Here is a 13,872-nt window from a genome sequence, read left to right as displayed (position 1 = left end):
ACAATATTGTTTCAGTGTGAAACTTATGCAAGACTTCAATATGTTTATAGCAAATGTGAATATTACCTAAAAATTTAGGATAAGTCAAAATAAGTTATTTTAGCTGAATCCCCACTCCCCCTCCCCCCCCCCCAAAAAAAAAAAGAAAGAGAAAAAGAAACAAAAAAGACTGTGTTTTCACAAAAGAATTTTCACACAGAATTCTTATGTTTCTTGCAGTGGTATCTAGACACTTTCTCCTTGCCTTTAAATTGCTTGGCCAGTACATTTTGCAATTAAATATGTCAGTGTAGTGGAAGAAGCTTACACTGAGATTGCAAAAACAAAGTCCTTTTATTTTTATCACTGAGCCTCTATGTCTCGTGTTACTGAATCCTTAATGCACAGAGAGTGTGAAATCCATGGCCAAGTTAAGACCTTGTCACGTATGTCAACTTAGCAAGCTGTGTGGGAGGGATGTGATAAGGGCTCTGGATCTCAAGGAATGCTAACCACTAACTGTGAGGTCATTTAAGGAGAAACACAGAAGAGAGATAGAGAAGGATATATTCATAGAAAAAAAAATATGGTTATTATGAAAGAGAAAGTGTATAGTGTGTGTGTGTGTGTGTGTGTTTGTGTGTGCCTGTGTGACGAGTGGTGTAAATATCCTCTCTAAGCCCTTTGATAAACTCTCCTTGAGTGTCCATGTACATGTACTTGGCTTTAAATTTGCCAAGTTCCCCCTTTTTTTGTATCACTTGGTAAATGATCTCCAACGGGGTTTGATATGTGATGCGTTTAGTGAAGATTACTTGCTTTGTAGTCACACAATGTCACAGCCCACACATTGACCATCGCAATGCATCAAGGGCTTAAGAAGATAACATTCAATGTAATTCCTGTTCCGGGGTGTTAGATTACGGCACATATATGACAATCATTTTCAGAAAGCAAGTTAGCGGATGCACTGATCTGCTATGAAAGCACAGTAAAGGTTAACAAGGGAAAAAGGAAACAACTGATATGACTAGTAATCCATTAAGGAATTTTGAGTTATTTCACAAAGGGGAGCATCTAGCTAGCAATGGAGATAGAGAAGAGAGAAAGGGAGAAATATATGAAAGAGGGAAGGGAGAGATGGAGAGGAGAGATGGTGGAGGAAAAGAGAGGGATCAGCAGGAGATGGAAGAGGGAGAGAAGGAAGGAAGAATGGAGAGAAAGAAGATAGAGTGATCAAAAGCAGAGTGGAAAGAGAGATGAAAGAGGGAGAAAAGGAAAAAGGATGAAGAAAACAGGAAGAAGATAAACTGATCATCAGCAGAGAGGAAAGAGAGAAGGAATATTAGATGGAAAGAAGAGAAGGAACATAGAGTGATCAGCAGCGGAAAAAAAAATGAAAGAGGAAGAAAAAGGAAACGGGATGGAACAAAGAGAGAAAGACGACAGAGTGATCAGCACCAGAGAGGAAAATGGGTGGAGAAAAGGAGAGAGAAGAAAAAACAGAATGATCAGCAGCAGTGAAGAGAACGAGAGATGGAAGATAGAGAGAAGGAAATGGGATGGAGAGAAGAAAGAAGGAAGATAGAGTGATAAACAATGAGGACAAGAGATGGAAGATAAAGAGAAGGAAATGGGATGGAGAGAAGGGAGAGAGAAGGAAGATACAGTGATCTACAATAAGAATGAGAGATGGAAGATAAAGAGAAGGAAAATACAATGAAGAGCAGAGAGAAGGAAGATAGAGTAATCAGCAGCAGAGGAAAAAGAGTAAAGAAAGATGAAGAAATTATAGAAAAAGGGATGGAAAGAAGGGAGATAGTGACCAGCAGGACAGGACAAGAAGAGAGGGAGAGATAGAAGAGGGAAAAAAGAGAGAGAGAAGGTAGATAGAGTCATTAGCAAGCAGAGGGGGAAGGAGAGAGTAAGAGAAGGAGAAAGAGATGCTAAGTGTATCACATGGTTAAGTGTATGTGCCATTTATAGCCTACTATTTATTACCTGCATGACACGGAGGTATGCATGGCTGGCTGCTAGTCTGTATTGACAAGTATGTCATCTATTTCTGCTCTCGTTACAGTGTGTGTTACATGTTACAGTTCACATCTGTGTAAGATAACACCAACCAGTCAATGAGAGTGTGCTAAGATGTAAGGAGAAGGCATTCACACCACACGGATATTTCTACCCTTCTTTAATCCTAGGGTTCTCTGAGCATGGCCGACATTGCTGGAAAGGTTATGTTTGAACCCTTTATATGTCCAAGCACTAGGCCGTAACATGCCAGGGCATCCATTAGCTTGCTGTTAATCACCCCCAGACGGTGCTGCATAGTCAAAAGAGCCACCCAGGTGTGACGGTGGTGTAGTCCCATAACAAAGGCCACACCAGTTAAATGGGAATCCAGGTTGTGGAGTGGTATCTGTTCTTTGATGGTTGGTTTCATGACATTTGTGCCGAGAAAAGAAGGGCCAAGTTAAAGGGATGTGTCAGTTTGTGAATAAAGCACAAAAAGGATTATAGCCACTTATTACAAGGTACAGTGTAATTTGACCATCAACTAGTCAGGAATCTAAAAATCCATCATTTAGGATATAAACAAAATTGTTTATTTTTTTCCCTATAATACTTGAATTAAAATGGTGCTTTTCAAGCAGGATTTACTGCAGAAGAATCATGCATGTGTTATGTAGACATTTAAAACAAATTACAAGGACAGATATGGATTGGCAAGCATTTCTTGATTGCTCTGTTTATCAATTTGTATATAGGTCAATGTGTGAACAGAAATGTCTGTTAGCCAAAATTTAATGAATTTGCTGTTGCGGTTAAATTTTCATAATTGGGCTACAATTTGTAGAGACTATGCAGGATTAGTATAGGAATTTAAGGCCTGATTTTGCAGTCACATAGGAACAGAAGAACAATATTCAAGGATGTCATATCTGCAGACAATTCCACAAGTTTAATCTATAGAAGACTAATCCCTAGTATACTCGTGCGGGTATCTATGTGAATTGCGTGTTAACGCAAAATCACATCATCCTCAACAGGTTAAGGAAAGCAGATGGCAGACTTGCATGCAGGTGGAATTCACACGTCAGTATATGTTCTTACTTGAGAAAGCTGTACCTGTGTGACTACTATTGAAACTATTACCAATCATAGTATGCACAGTCTTTGTCTTACAGTCTGCAAATTCAACAAACTTTAAAACTTAGAGCCTTTTTTTGAACAGATACATTGATGCAATCAAAATACACAAAGTATTCATATTGGGGTCTGAGAAGGCAAAGACTATAAGTGTGAAGGCAGTGATCTTATCAGGAAAAAGAAAAATCAGGCATCAGTATCACCTACAAGAGGTGAATGACCTGAAGTTCATCCAGGCACTGGTGCCATTGCTTATGTGGTAGGAGCCTGTAAGCTGCTGCGGTCTTACTTGCATACTCGACATCTTCTGTTCTGCTACTTACACATGTAAATATTCTCAGCTGGGAATTCGCCTTTAATAATGAGGTCATTTTATATATTTGGAAGAATTTGCAATGTTTAATGTCCTCTCTTGCCTTATTATCATTTTTTTTTTGGGGGGGGGGGGCTGGTGAAATATATATTTTTGTACTGATAATTTGAAATTTAAAGTCACCAGCATTCAGTCAACAAGAGACAAATGGATTCAAAATTCGAAGTCATGTGAATTCTAATGACAAATGAATGATGGTGGAAAAAAAGGAGCTGTAGTCCATTACTAAAGTCTAAGTAGGAAATAGTGAGGACTGTAATGTAAAAAAAAAAAAGGAATGTGGAGTACACAACCAGTGACATGTCAGGCTGTATTTTGGATTAAAGACAGCAAGAAAAAGGGTATCAGAGTGTGAAAAAGCCCCCACCCACTCCCCTCCCTACCCTCTACCCAATCCTGTCGAAATTATTGACTTCTCATCTGCGTCCATTTACGCAAACTCAATTCGCCATGGGGGCGTGACAGAAGGTGTTCCAGAGGCAGTCGGGTGTGAAATACTGTGCCAGCGCTTTTGCCCCACCAAATATGTTCGACGCAATTTTCCCCTCGTCATTCCTCGGCCGACGTGCTGGCGGCATGCTGTCACGTGCTGGCGGCGTAGCTGTCAACATGCGGGGGTCTGTGACCCCCGTGTGGCTGTCGTAGGAGAACAAGCGCACCAAGTAATGGGCAGCAGCCCGCGAAAACGAATCTGCACTTTTGTCCCCCGAGGCTTTGTGATTTTGCTTCTCTTTGCCTTGCTTTGAAATGGAAAGAGGGGAATTTTTAGAGCGTGAGTAAAAGAAGGATGAAGAAAAATAAGAAATGGCAGATATTTGTGGAAGTGCCAGCAGTAAACCTCTGAAGTAGAAGGAATAAAGATTGATGCGTACAGGGGCTATTCATATTCACCATATGTGACCGTGCACCTCAAAACGAACATAAAGTCGCACACACTGATTTTGCGTGAGGACTGACAATAAGTGAAATGGGTCAACCTAGCCGAACTTGACTTTTTAATATTTTCTGAAAGAGCGAATCTTCTTTTAAATTATGCTAAAATTTGGTATCATAAAACTGGCAGGAAAGTGTGTTTTTTTAGCAGTTTATCTCGAACATTTTTGGTAGAATAGTGTGATTAGGTGTGTCTTTAGAATCCCTTTTTCATTTCTAAAAAAACCTTGTCCACACTCTTCACTTTCAACTCTAATAACTTTTGAAAGGATGATGCTACTGCTTTGGAAGTTGGCATTAATTACGGACAGAATGTGTTAATGAGGCATGATTAATTTCGGTTTAATCTGATAATCCCTTCATTGTTGTCACTCTGGCGGTTTACTTCCTGTTTTTTGTCCCATTCATCCCACAGCCAGGATGGTTTGGTAAAGATTAAGCGCTTGAATACACACTGTACTTCAGAGCCTCTTTTCTCAGTTCACACTTTTCCTGAGTTTGTGCTTTCTTTCCAATATTTAGATAGGTTAGGAGAGTCCATTTGATTTGAGTTATACATCATTTTAAAGCTTAAAGTCTCCTCTTTCAGAATATGGTCTTAACTAAAAATTCATGTCTGGCGACTTTTTGTTTGTTTTGAGGTGCAGGGTCACATATGGTCTTCATTATCAAGTGACTTTCGTACAAATGTATTTAAGATGGAAAAAGTTGAGGATCTTGTCAGATTTGGGTAAGATAAAGGACTGAATAGATTATTTTATTATTGACTTTCATTTGTCCTGTTTCCTTCTTGAAGGGTTACCCTCTTTTCAAAAAGCAAATCATCATTACCTCTAGATCAAACTTATTTGAATGAATTTGACATCATTAGGGGAAGTATAGGTTTGGCATAGTGAAGGTGTCTTTCTCCCGCGATCTGAAGCTTAGCAAGTAGGACACCTTAAAATGCTAACTAATCAATGATATCTTGGTTCATTTGACACCAGCAATAGAACACCAACTTTAGTCATAATGTAAATGATCAACAATAATGAAGTCTGTTTCGCTCCTTGGTTTTTGGTATTCAAAGTGAAATTGTGTGATGTACTTAGTCAGACGTGTGAATGTTTGAAATCCACTTACCGAGCTGTTCTGCAGAAGTGAACTAATTGCAGATTACTTGGTAGCAAAAGGGAAAATTTACACACACACACACACACACAAAAAGATGATTTCACTAGTTGGGTTCATGTCCAGATCCCTTTACCTTAAGGTTTTCAAAACTTGAAGTTTTGTAAACTACAATAGTCCCCTAGGGAACTAAACTTCAAGTTGGTGTAGATGTAGACGCACATAGTTCTGAAAACTACGACAAAACCTTAAGGCGAAGACACCACAAGAACACCATAAGATTTCTAATGGTTTTGTCGTAGTTTCGTCGTGGTTTTGGGAATGCCCCCCACAGAGCGCTAAAACTACGACAAATGTGAACGGAGTTTTGTTAACCACAACGCTCTTGTAGTTTTGAGTGACCTTTTACGGGCAGAACTTCCGGTATCCTCCCGTAGTTAGCATTAACTTGAAGTTTTGCTAACTGCATGTGGGTGTGAATGGCATCAAAGTTTTGTCATGGTTAAGGGAAGGAATTTTTACGATCGTAGTTAGTATAACTTGAAGTTTTGGGATAGGTGTAGACATGGCTCATGAGGCCGTGAGGCAAAGAAGGCCACTTGAATGAAAGTTTTGAGCAGACAAATGAAAAGGAAGTTCTGACTTTCATGTAGGTTGTACTCAAGAGTTTCAAGGACATTCCACTTCTATGCTACATTGCAGACAGACCGAGGCAGCTTGTTCATACATATTTATCAAAAATTCATTTTTAAAACACCAGCAGTTGAGTTTATGCTTTAAGTGTTATTGTAACTTGAACAAGCTATTTTGATAAACCTATGGAAGAAAACAACAACACATGTCACCTGACTAGTCCACATTTAAATGAAAACAAGATTTTTATTCAAATTCACATAATTCTTGCATCCTGTAGTTTTGTTGTTTTTATTGCAACTGATTGACAATTTCCGTTATTTTTGTCATGGATTCTTCTTAACACTGATTAATTCGGTGCTTATCTAAAGCTTTTTATTATTCGATTTGTTTAAATTTGTGCATAATTTTGTCTGATCTCTTAGATTTGACTTTCTGCTGCGAGTCAAACGTGTTTCATTTCGTCGGGAGAAATTTTGAATATTGCATCAACATCCCTTCTCTTCTGGAGGCACTTCATTATTTTCTTTCCCTGTGTTGGTTGAATCATGCTCATGGTTTTGTCTACTTTCCCCCTTTTAATCCTCCCAAGACTGCTTTAAATGTTTTTGCTGCTTCAATAAGTTGCCCCTTTCAGTAGAGCTGAACAAATGTGCATTAATTTTCTTCTGTTATTCTTTTCCCCTCATCCTAAAGTAGCAGCTTGCCTAGTATGTAAGGAGGTCAGGTAGCTAATGTTTCTTAAACAGCTTTCACAAGCTGAAAGAATGAAAAACATCTGAATGACGACTGAGAAAGAGTTGTCAAACTTTACACCTGTTTCCAATGCATAGGGTTATGTATTCTTTCAATGACTTATTGCAGCCTGAAAGTAGAAGAAGAAGAAGGAAAATTAACTTTATTTACTTTTATAAGATGGAATATGCAAGGATTCACTATGATTATCATCTTTTTATGTAATTGCTGCTTATTCATCCTGTATTTATTTCTCATTTTTCATTGTTGCTTTCGTCACATGTTGTACACTGTAATCATTCTTATAATATGTGTGATGTTTATGGATGATCCAACATTTAAAGGCAGTGATGTTAAAATTGTGATAATTCAGCACTGGACATTCTTCATGTCATGTTCTCACAAATTGTCTTATTGTTGTGTGATGCTTGCTGGTTGTTAAAGGTCCTCATTAAGCCTAAGTATTTGAATAAGGACACATCAACTTCATATTTGCATCCTTCAAGTGACAAAGTGCATTTAGAAATAATGTATCTTGGAGAAGACAGTACAAGCAGTACTATGAATGATACAAAGATATATGTACATTAAGATTTGAGCAAGAAGTTAATGGTCAGTTTTGATTTCATTTTGACCCTTTAGGTGTTGTCCAAGCTTGAGGTCATCCGGAGCGAGGCGATAAAGCAGTGTAAGGAAGAGGTCAGCATTCAGGTAAGAAAATGAAAGCAGGCAGCAGAATTACATGCGGTCAATTTTTTTTGGTTTTTTTCAGGTGAGGGTTTTGCGTTTTCCCTAATGTACACATGCAAACTGTGAGTAGTGTTTGGTTTAGAATAGATGAAGAACTGCATATTCTTTATTTATCGAACCAACACTTAACTCTTTATGTGCCACGTTCGCATGTTCGACTCAGTCGACGGCGTGCCAACTTCGCATATTCTGCTCAACAAACAAAGCCGCCAAAACCGATCGATAATTCACAAATCACCGCTAATCCCGCAGCACAATGAAAGCGTCTCTCGTGCTTTTGTTCCTCTCATATACGGCTTGCATTCTTTGTGGTGATTGACTATCAAGCAGCGTTCCCAACTAGATTTGCTTGTACATTCTAAGTTTTTGTCACAGTTTTACGAGCAAAAGTCATGCCTTTACAGTAATGTAGCAACTGGTCATTCAAAAGAAAAATTGAATAAAGATTCGTCATACAATTTATATCGAAACAAAGCTTGGCATTCCTCTTTAAAGGACAAGTTCACCTTCATAGACATGTGTGTTGAGTGAATGCAGCAATATTAGTAGAACACATCAATGAGAGTTTGAGGAAAATCGGACAATCCGTTCAAAAGTTATGAAGTTTTGAAGTTTCTGCTCAGTCACGGCTGGATGAGAAGACTACTGTAGCTTGTGATGTCATATGAGTACAACTATATAAAGAAAGTATAAAGACAATTCAAGATATTCTCACTTTGCTCACATAATAAAAGAACACTCGACTTCTCTCTTTCAGATGTCAGGGGAAATAATATTACCCCTAACATAAGTCAGTAACATGTCGAAGAAATGTGCGCTTTATTCAAAAAGTCAAGTTCTGTGATATTCTCTTTTTATTTTCCTTATATCGTTGTACGCATGTGACATCATACATTGTAGTAGTCTTCTCCTCCAGCAGTGATTGCACAGATACTTTAAAAATTCATAACTTTTGAACGGATTGTCGGATTTTCCCCAAACTATCACTGATGTGTTCTACTAATATTGTTGCATTCACTCAATCCACATGTATATGAAGGTGGACTTGTCCTTTAACTTTGCCTAGTAGTATGCCCGTCTTAACAGAAATTTGTAGGAGTTATACAAATTGGAAAACAGAATTCTTTCTCAGAGCATGACTACCTTCCTGTATCAGAATAACGTGGCACACAGGGGGTTTCCACCGTGGCACATAAAGAGTTAAAGGGACTGTAGGGTATTTTTGGAAGGCTGTGCATTAGGAAGGTTGTTCCTGCTCGAAATATTTCATGGAATCCCAGCATAATGCTTTGGAAAATGCTTACAAAACAGGCTCTTTCGAGCAGCCCCATTCAGAGAAGAATATTGTGCGGTTACAGACTTCTTTCGGTCGTACCCGTACCACACCGTAATTTGCTACGGTGCACTTACTCGCTGATGGGCAATTCTATTCTATCAGTCCTGTGCTAGTTGTGGTTTTCAAATGTACCATTGTGGGCAGTGGGTGAAGCTTGATTCAGTTAAAGCGCCATAATATCTGCCTATTGGTTCCCTTTAGCCCACTGAGGACGAAGTCCCGAGTATACTCGAAGGTGTCTATGGGAATTGCGTGTTGTAGCAAAATCAGCCTGTCCTCAATGGGTTAAACAAGAAGTTTGTTGGTGTTTCCTCATAATAGCAAGCTTTAGATCCGTGACACGAACGCCAAGACGATGCAGCATACTGGGTTGGACAATGTCAACGGCTGTCTTGCCCATGCGCAGGACACAATTTTTTTGCCTAATTAGCGTCGTCTTAGCGTTCACGTCGCAGATTTAAAGCTCACTGATACATCTAACTGGGACGCTGTAATTGACTGAAAAGGCTGACAATACAGAGTCCTGAAATCCTTGACCTTCTCCTTCCCTACCTTGAGCTGAAAACAAGAGACTTTAATGGTCATAACAATTTCTGATCTATCATATCGCGGGCCTTGATCTCTGTATTAAAGGTAAAAGAAGAGACGTCATGACAGTAGGAAACTGGGCGATACAAACCAACTAGCAAAGGAAAGTCAAAAGTGATTGTTGGCAAGAGTGTGTGGATTTGTGTCTCTGTGTCTTTGTGTGTTTTCTTTTTCAACCAGCTGTTTATCTCATTAGGGTAGAGTACCCATTCCGTCCATTAAATCATCAGCTTTAATTACACCGGCAGGGGAAGTAGTGACCTGATTTGGTGGTCGTTGGTGAGGTCTCCGAAAGGGGGGACGTTCACAATCTGGTCGTGTCGGCCATCATACAGTGAGTCATTACTGAAATGCCCGACAGTGTGCGTGTCTTCGTTAATGGAAATTGCTCGATGCCACTCCTCTTCCGCGGAACCGAGGAGCTCTCCGTACGACAGGTGCGAACTCAATTGATGGCAGAGCATCTGTCTCTTGTTATCAGAACATCTCTGTTTTATACTGAAGATCTATCAGATTTTCTAGTGGCTCGCAAGTCTGCCACTTATGACTTATGTGATTAAAAGTTTTCTCTTGTTAACTCTATCAATGTATCATGCATACATCTTAGCACACACACAAAATCACAAACTATTGTGATTTGCATTACAATGCAGTCTGTTTTGCACAATGCATGTGAATGGCGTAGGAAAAAACAATACAGATTTCAAATACCAAATAAAAAATAATCCATTTATTTTTTTTTTTTCGATGCGATGATCTTGCCATTAAACCTAGTTGAGGGTGCTAGGAAGCAGTCATGCTCTGGTATGCTTTAGGCCCTTCGCATTTTAAAGAGATTTGTAGTGCTTTGCTTGCTGTCGAGTATGGGGGGGGGGGTGTTGCCGTGTGTGAACGGCACCAAGCATATATTTTCTGTGTGTGAATAGGCCCAGAGGCAGTACCTCTGTAGTCATAAGTCCATGACAATGACAGATTATCAAAAGTTCCATCCTTAACTGCTTCAATAAGATCAAGTGATTTCAGGATAAAAAGAGAATGGCCAATAACAGTGTTGGGGGGGGGGGAAGGGGGTGATCTTATTGTGATAACAAGGGATTGTCATTCATTACCTGTTGAACGGCACATCTGCGTCGATACCTATCTTGGAAGATCCTAGATAATACCTGTAGAAAAAAAATGAAAACAACTTACACGCTTCCCTGGTGCACCATAAAGTCGTGCCGTTTACACTCACAGGTGCGTATGTATCAAGCAATCAGTAAAATGTCATTAGAAGAACTTGCAGCCCATAACTCAAAGATCAATGATGGTAGAGCTATACAAAAAAGCGTGTAATCCAGTGTGCATTCAGTAATCTCCAGAAATGACAAATCAGGTATACCATCATGGCAGCATTTCACAGAAAAATAAAATCCCCAAACCAGAAAAGACAGAAAACAGGATTCCTCTTGCCTGAGAGATGATTAATTATCATGTTAAAGTTCTTGTGTGTCCCTACAGCAATCCTAAAAACTAGATTCCTTTCGTAAACTGGTTTATTGTAAAGGTAGGTGGGTAATCCAAACCATTCTTCAGAATATTAGAATTGGAAACTTCTTTATGATGGGGGGAGAAACACAACTATAGATTTCCAGTAAATTAATTTAATCTCCCTTCAAACAAACAAAAAAAAATAGTCACACTGTTATTTGTGGTACAAAAGAGGTCATATTCTCAAGTGACATGGGTTTAGTTTTTCATGTATTTAAAAAAGAAGTACATAAATCTGAAGTGTGTTACTGTAAGATTTCATGCCCGATGTTGAGATACACTATTCTTCAACCTGGCAAAGTTTCATGACATTTGCGAAAGGGATATATGACCTTTAAAGAACAACAATTTTTATTGTTGAATGATATCTCCAGGCCATTACAGGATCTATGATTATGATCATCCATCAAAGGATTCTCACATTCAGCAATGGCTAAGCCTTCAAAATGCTTGCTAATTGCTTCATGGCACGACAGTATATTTAGAAATGCACACAATCCATCAAACGTTTAGAGATGAGCAGATTATTTTGGCACACAGAAAAAAGGAATAATAGTACTTTTTAAGATTAATTGGATGACATCACTACGAGTGACTCTTTGATTCTTCTGATAGTACCTTGTTGGTTTTATAGTGAGTAAACTTGGTGCAGCATTTCCTCAGATGCTTAAACTCCTGTACATGAGGGGCGTGGTTTATGACAAACTTGATTTTTATCAAGAGTCTTTTGCACTTTTGTATGTCTTGTATTGGAAGTACACTGTACCATATTTTCCCTGTTAATGTTTTTTTCTGTGTTCTTGGTGGTTATAGGACTTTAGAAATCATAAATTCCCCTTGTAAGTTATGCAAATTTTATCCATAAATGTCCACTGGATATGGATATGATTTTGCCCCAATATATTCAGGGCTTAGCCAACTTCTCTGCTATGCAAAACTTTCAGATTTCATTTGTATGTGTATTCTTTGTCATATAGGCAAATTTGTACTCTGTCTTCACTTTGATCAACATTGTGCTCACATGTTGGAAAGTTTATGTAAGGCAAGAACAATATTCCAGTGGCTCTTGGAAAAGTTTTATGAAATTCGAATTTACAGAGTGTAGGAACATGAAGAAAAAAAAATGCCCTAGATAGCTCAAGCGATGGCACAATTATATACGTCATACAAACAGCAAGGTAGCTCCCGGTTTAGCATTTCATCTGCTTTTTGCTCCTAGAAATGTAACCTTGTTGTGTAAGATAAGTATATGAACTAGTTTCACAAAAGGTTTCATAAGAGAGAGAGAGAAGAAAAAAAAAAACCTTTGTAATAATGTTCCACTATCCCAGGATCGCTATGAGAGCCATTTTACATTTTTTTTTGTATATATATAGACTCAGATATGATTTGTAAAGAAGTTTGTTACTATATGAGTGTATAACTCTGCATTTATCAAGGTAGACATGTGGAAATAGAGTTTTGTCTTTTTAATACAATGGACTTTGGAAACACACACACATACACACAAAAATGGCTGAGAAGTTGAGAAGCAAAACGGCATGTTTGTCTCATCATTTTTGTCACTTAATGCATATCATGTCATTGTGTTGTCCTCTTTAACCAATCATTTGAAGAGAATCTGCTTTATCATTTTGTAATTAGCTATAAAATACCTGCATATGGTGGCTTTTGTTGAGATACTTGTCACCTTGAGAAAAAAAAACCCGGAAGAAGCATAACATTGTCTTGAGATTTTTTTATCTGTTGTTCATGTGTAAGTAAGCATGTAGGGGAAAAAAAAAGTTTTGTGGAGCATATGTTCGATCAATTTTTCATGTTCAGCACCCATGTTATGGGTGGCAAGGCAGTTATGAGCAGACATGCCGGGCTCAAATCTGGGCTGCCGGGGTATGAGCACAACACCAGGGCCCCCAGGCTCACTCATGATGCATGAGGTTATTACGTTCTTAACGGTGACACCACCACTGTGTTTCTGTCATGCATGGTATTCCAGACGATTGGCCGGTCTCAAGTAACGCGGAGGCGGCGGGACACGCCACCGACAGATGCTGATGTGTTCTGTGTTTTAAAGGGGTGCTATTCCTCTTGGGTGGACCTCTCCTTTCAATTACTACCACGTATGGTTTGTGGAGTGATGTTAGGAGTGGAAAAGCTCATCGTTGAATTTAGATCACAGTGCCTTCTGGTCTTTTTGATGGCAAGTGGGGAAAAATTTGTGATATCCATTTGTCCTGTATATGTATTCTTGTAATCCATTATTTTATTAGATGTTTTCTGGTAGACTTGTAATGGTCAATGAATTGAATATGTCTTACGAAAAAAGAGGTACCACTATACATGACAAGTTAAGTTGTATTTTTACATAAGCTTCGTCTCCATTCTAAGCCCCCCACGCCCCTCTCCCCCCCCCCCAAAAAAAAAAAATAAAAATAATAATAATAATGATCAGGTCTGTGAGTTTGTGGATGCACTTTTGTGCAGTTTTTATTTTATTTGAATGTATATCTACTTTTTACTTTTGCCTTTAACACACTTCAGAGTTGATAGTGCACTCAAGTTGAAAATGAAATTGTGATGCAATTTATTCTGACGCAAAACACTGTATTCCATTCACATTTTGGGGGACACCCTCAAGAGCTTGCAAGTAAGAAACCGATTTCCTTAACTAGTTCACTGGCCTAGTTTCGGGACCCGTCTCCTTTTACGTCCAGAAAGGCGCTAAGATGAGGCATTTCTTGCCAATTTATCC

At 38.7% G+C, this 13,872-nt stretch overlaps 1 protein-coding gene across 2 annotated transcripts in view; it reads left to right on the top strand.

The window, feature by feature from the left end:
* Positions 1 to 13,872, top strand: part of LOC139744167 (ribosomal protein S6 kinase-related protein-like) — a 123,811-nt gene that overhangs the window by 51,140 nt on the left and 58,799 nt on the right. For both annotated transcript variants that reach the window (XM_071654621.1, XM_071654620.1), the window contains exon 4: positions 7,559 to 7,627. In XM_071654621.1, coding sequence (XP_071510722.1) covers positions 7,559 to 7,627 — 69 coding nt within the window. The remainder of the gene's footprint in view (positions 1 to 7,558; positions 7,628 to 13,872) is intronic.

This window comes from Diadema antillarum, unplaced genomic scaffold, assembly GCF_040938485.1.
Source record: "Diadema antillarum isolate AM-2024a unplaced genomic scaffold, OU_Dant_1.0 seq00001143_RagTag, whole genome shotgun sequence".
In the NCBI taxonomy this organism is placed as follows: domain Eukaryota; kingdom Metazoa; phylum Echinodermata; class Echinoidea; order Diadematoida; family Diadematidae; genus Diadema; species Diadema antillarum.
The sequence above is the reverse complement of the archived record's forward strand: the minus strand, read 5'-3'. Positions and strand labels throughout refer to the sequence as shown.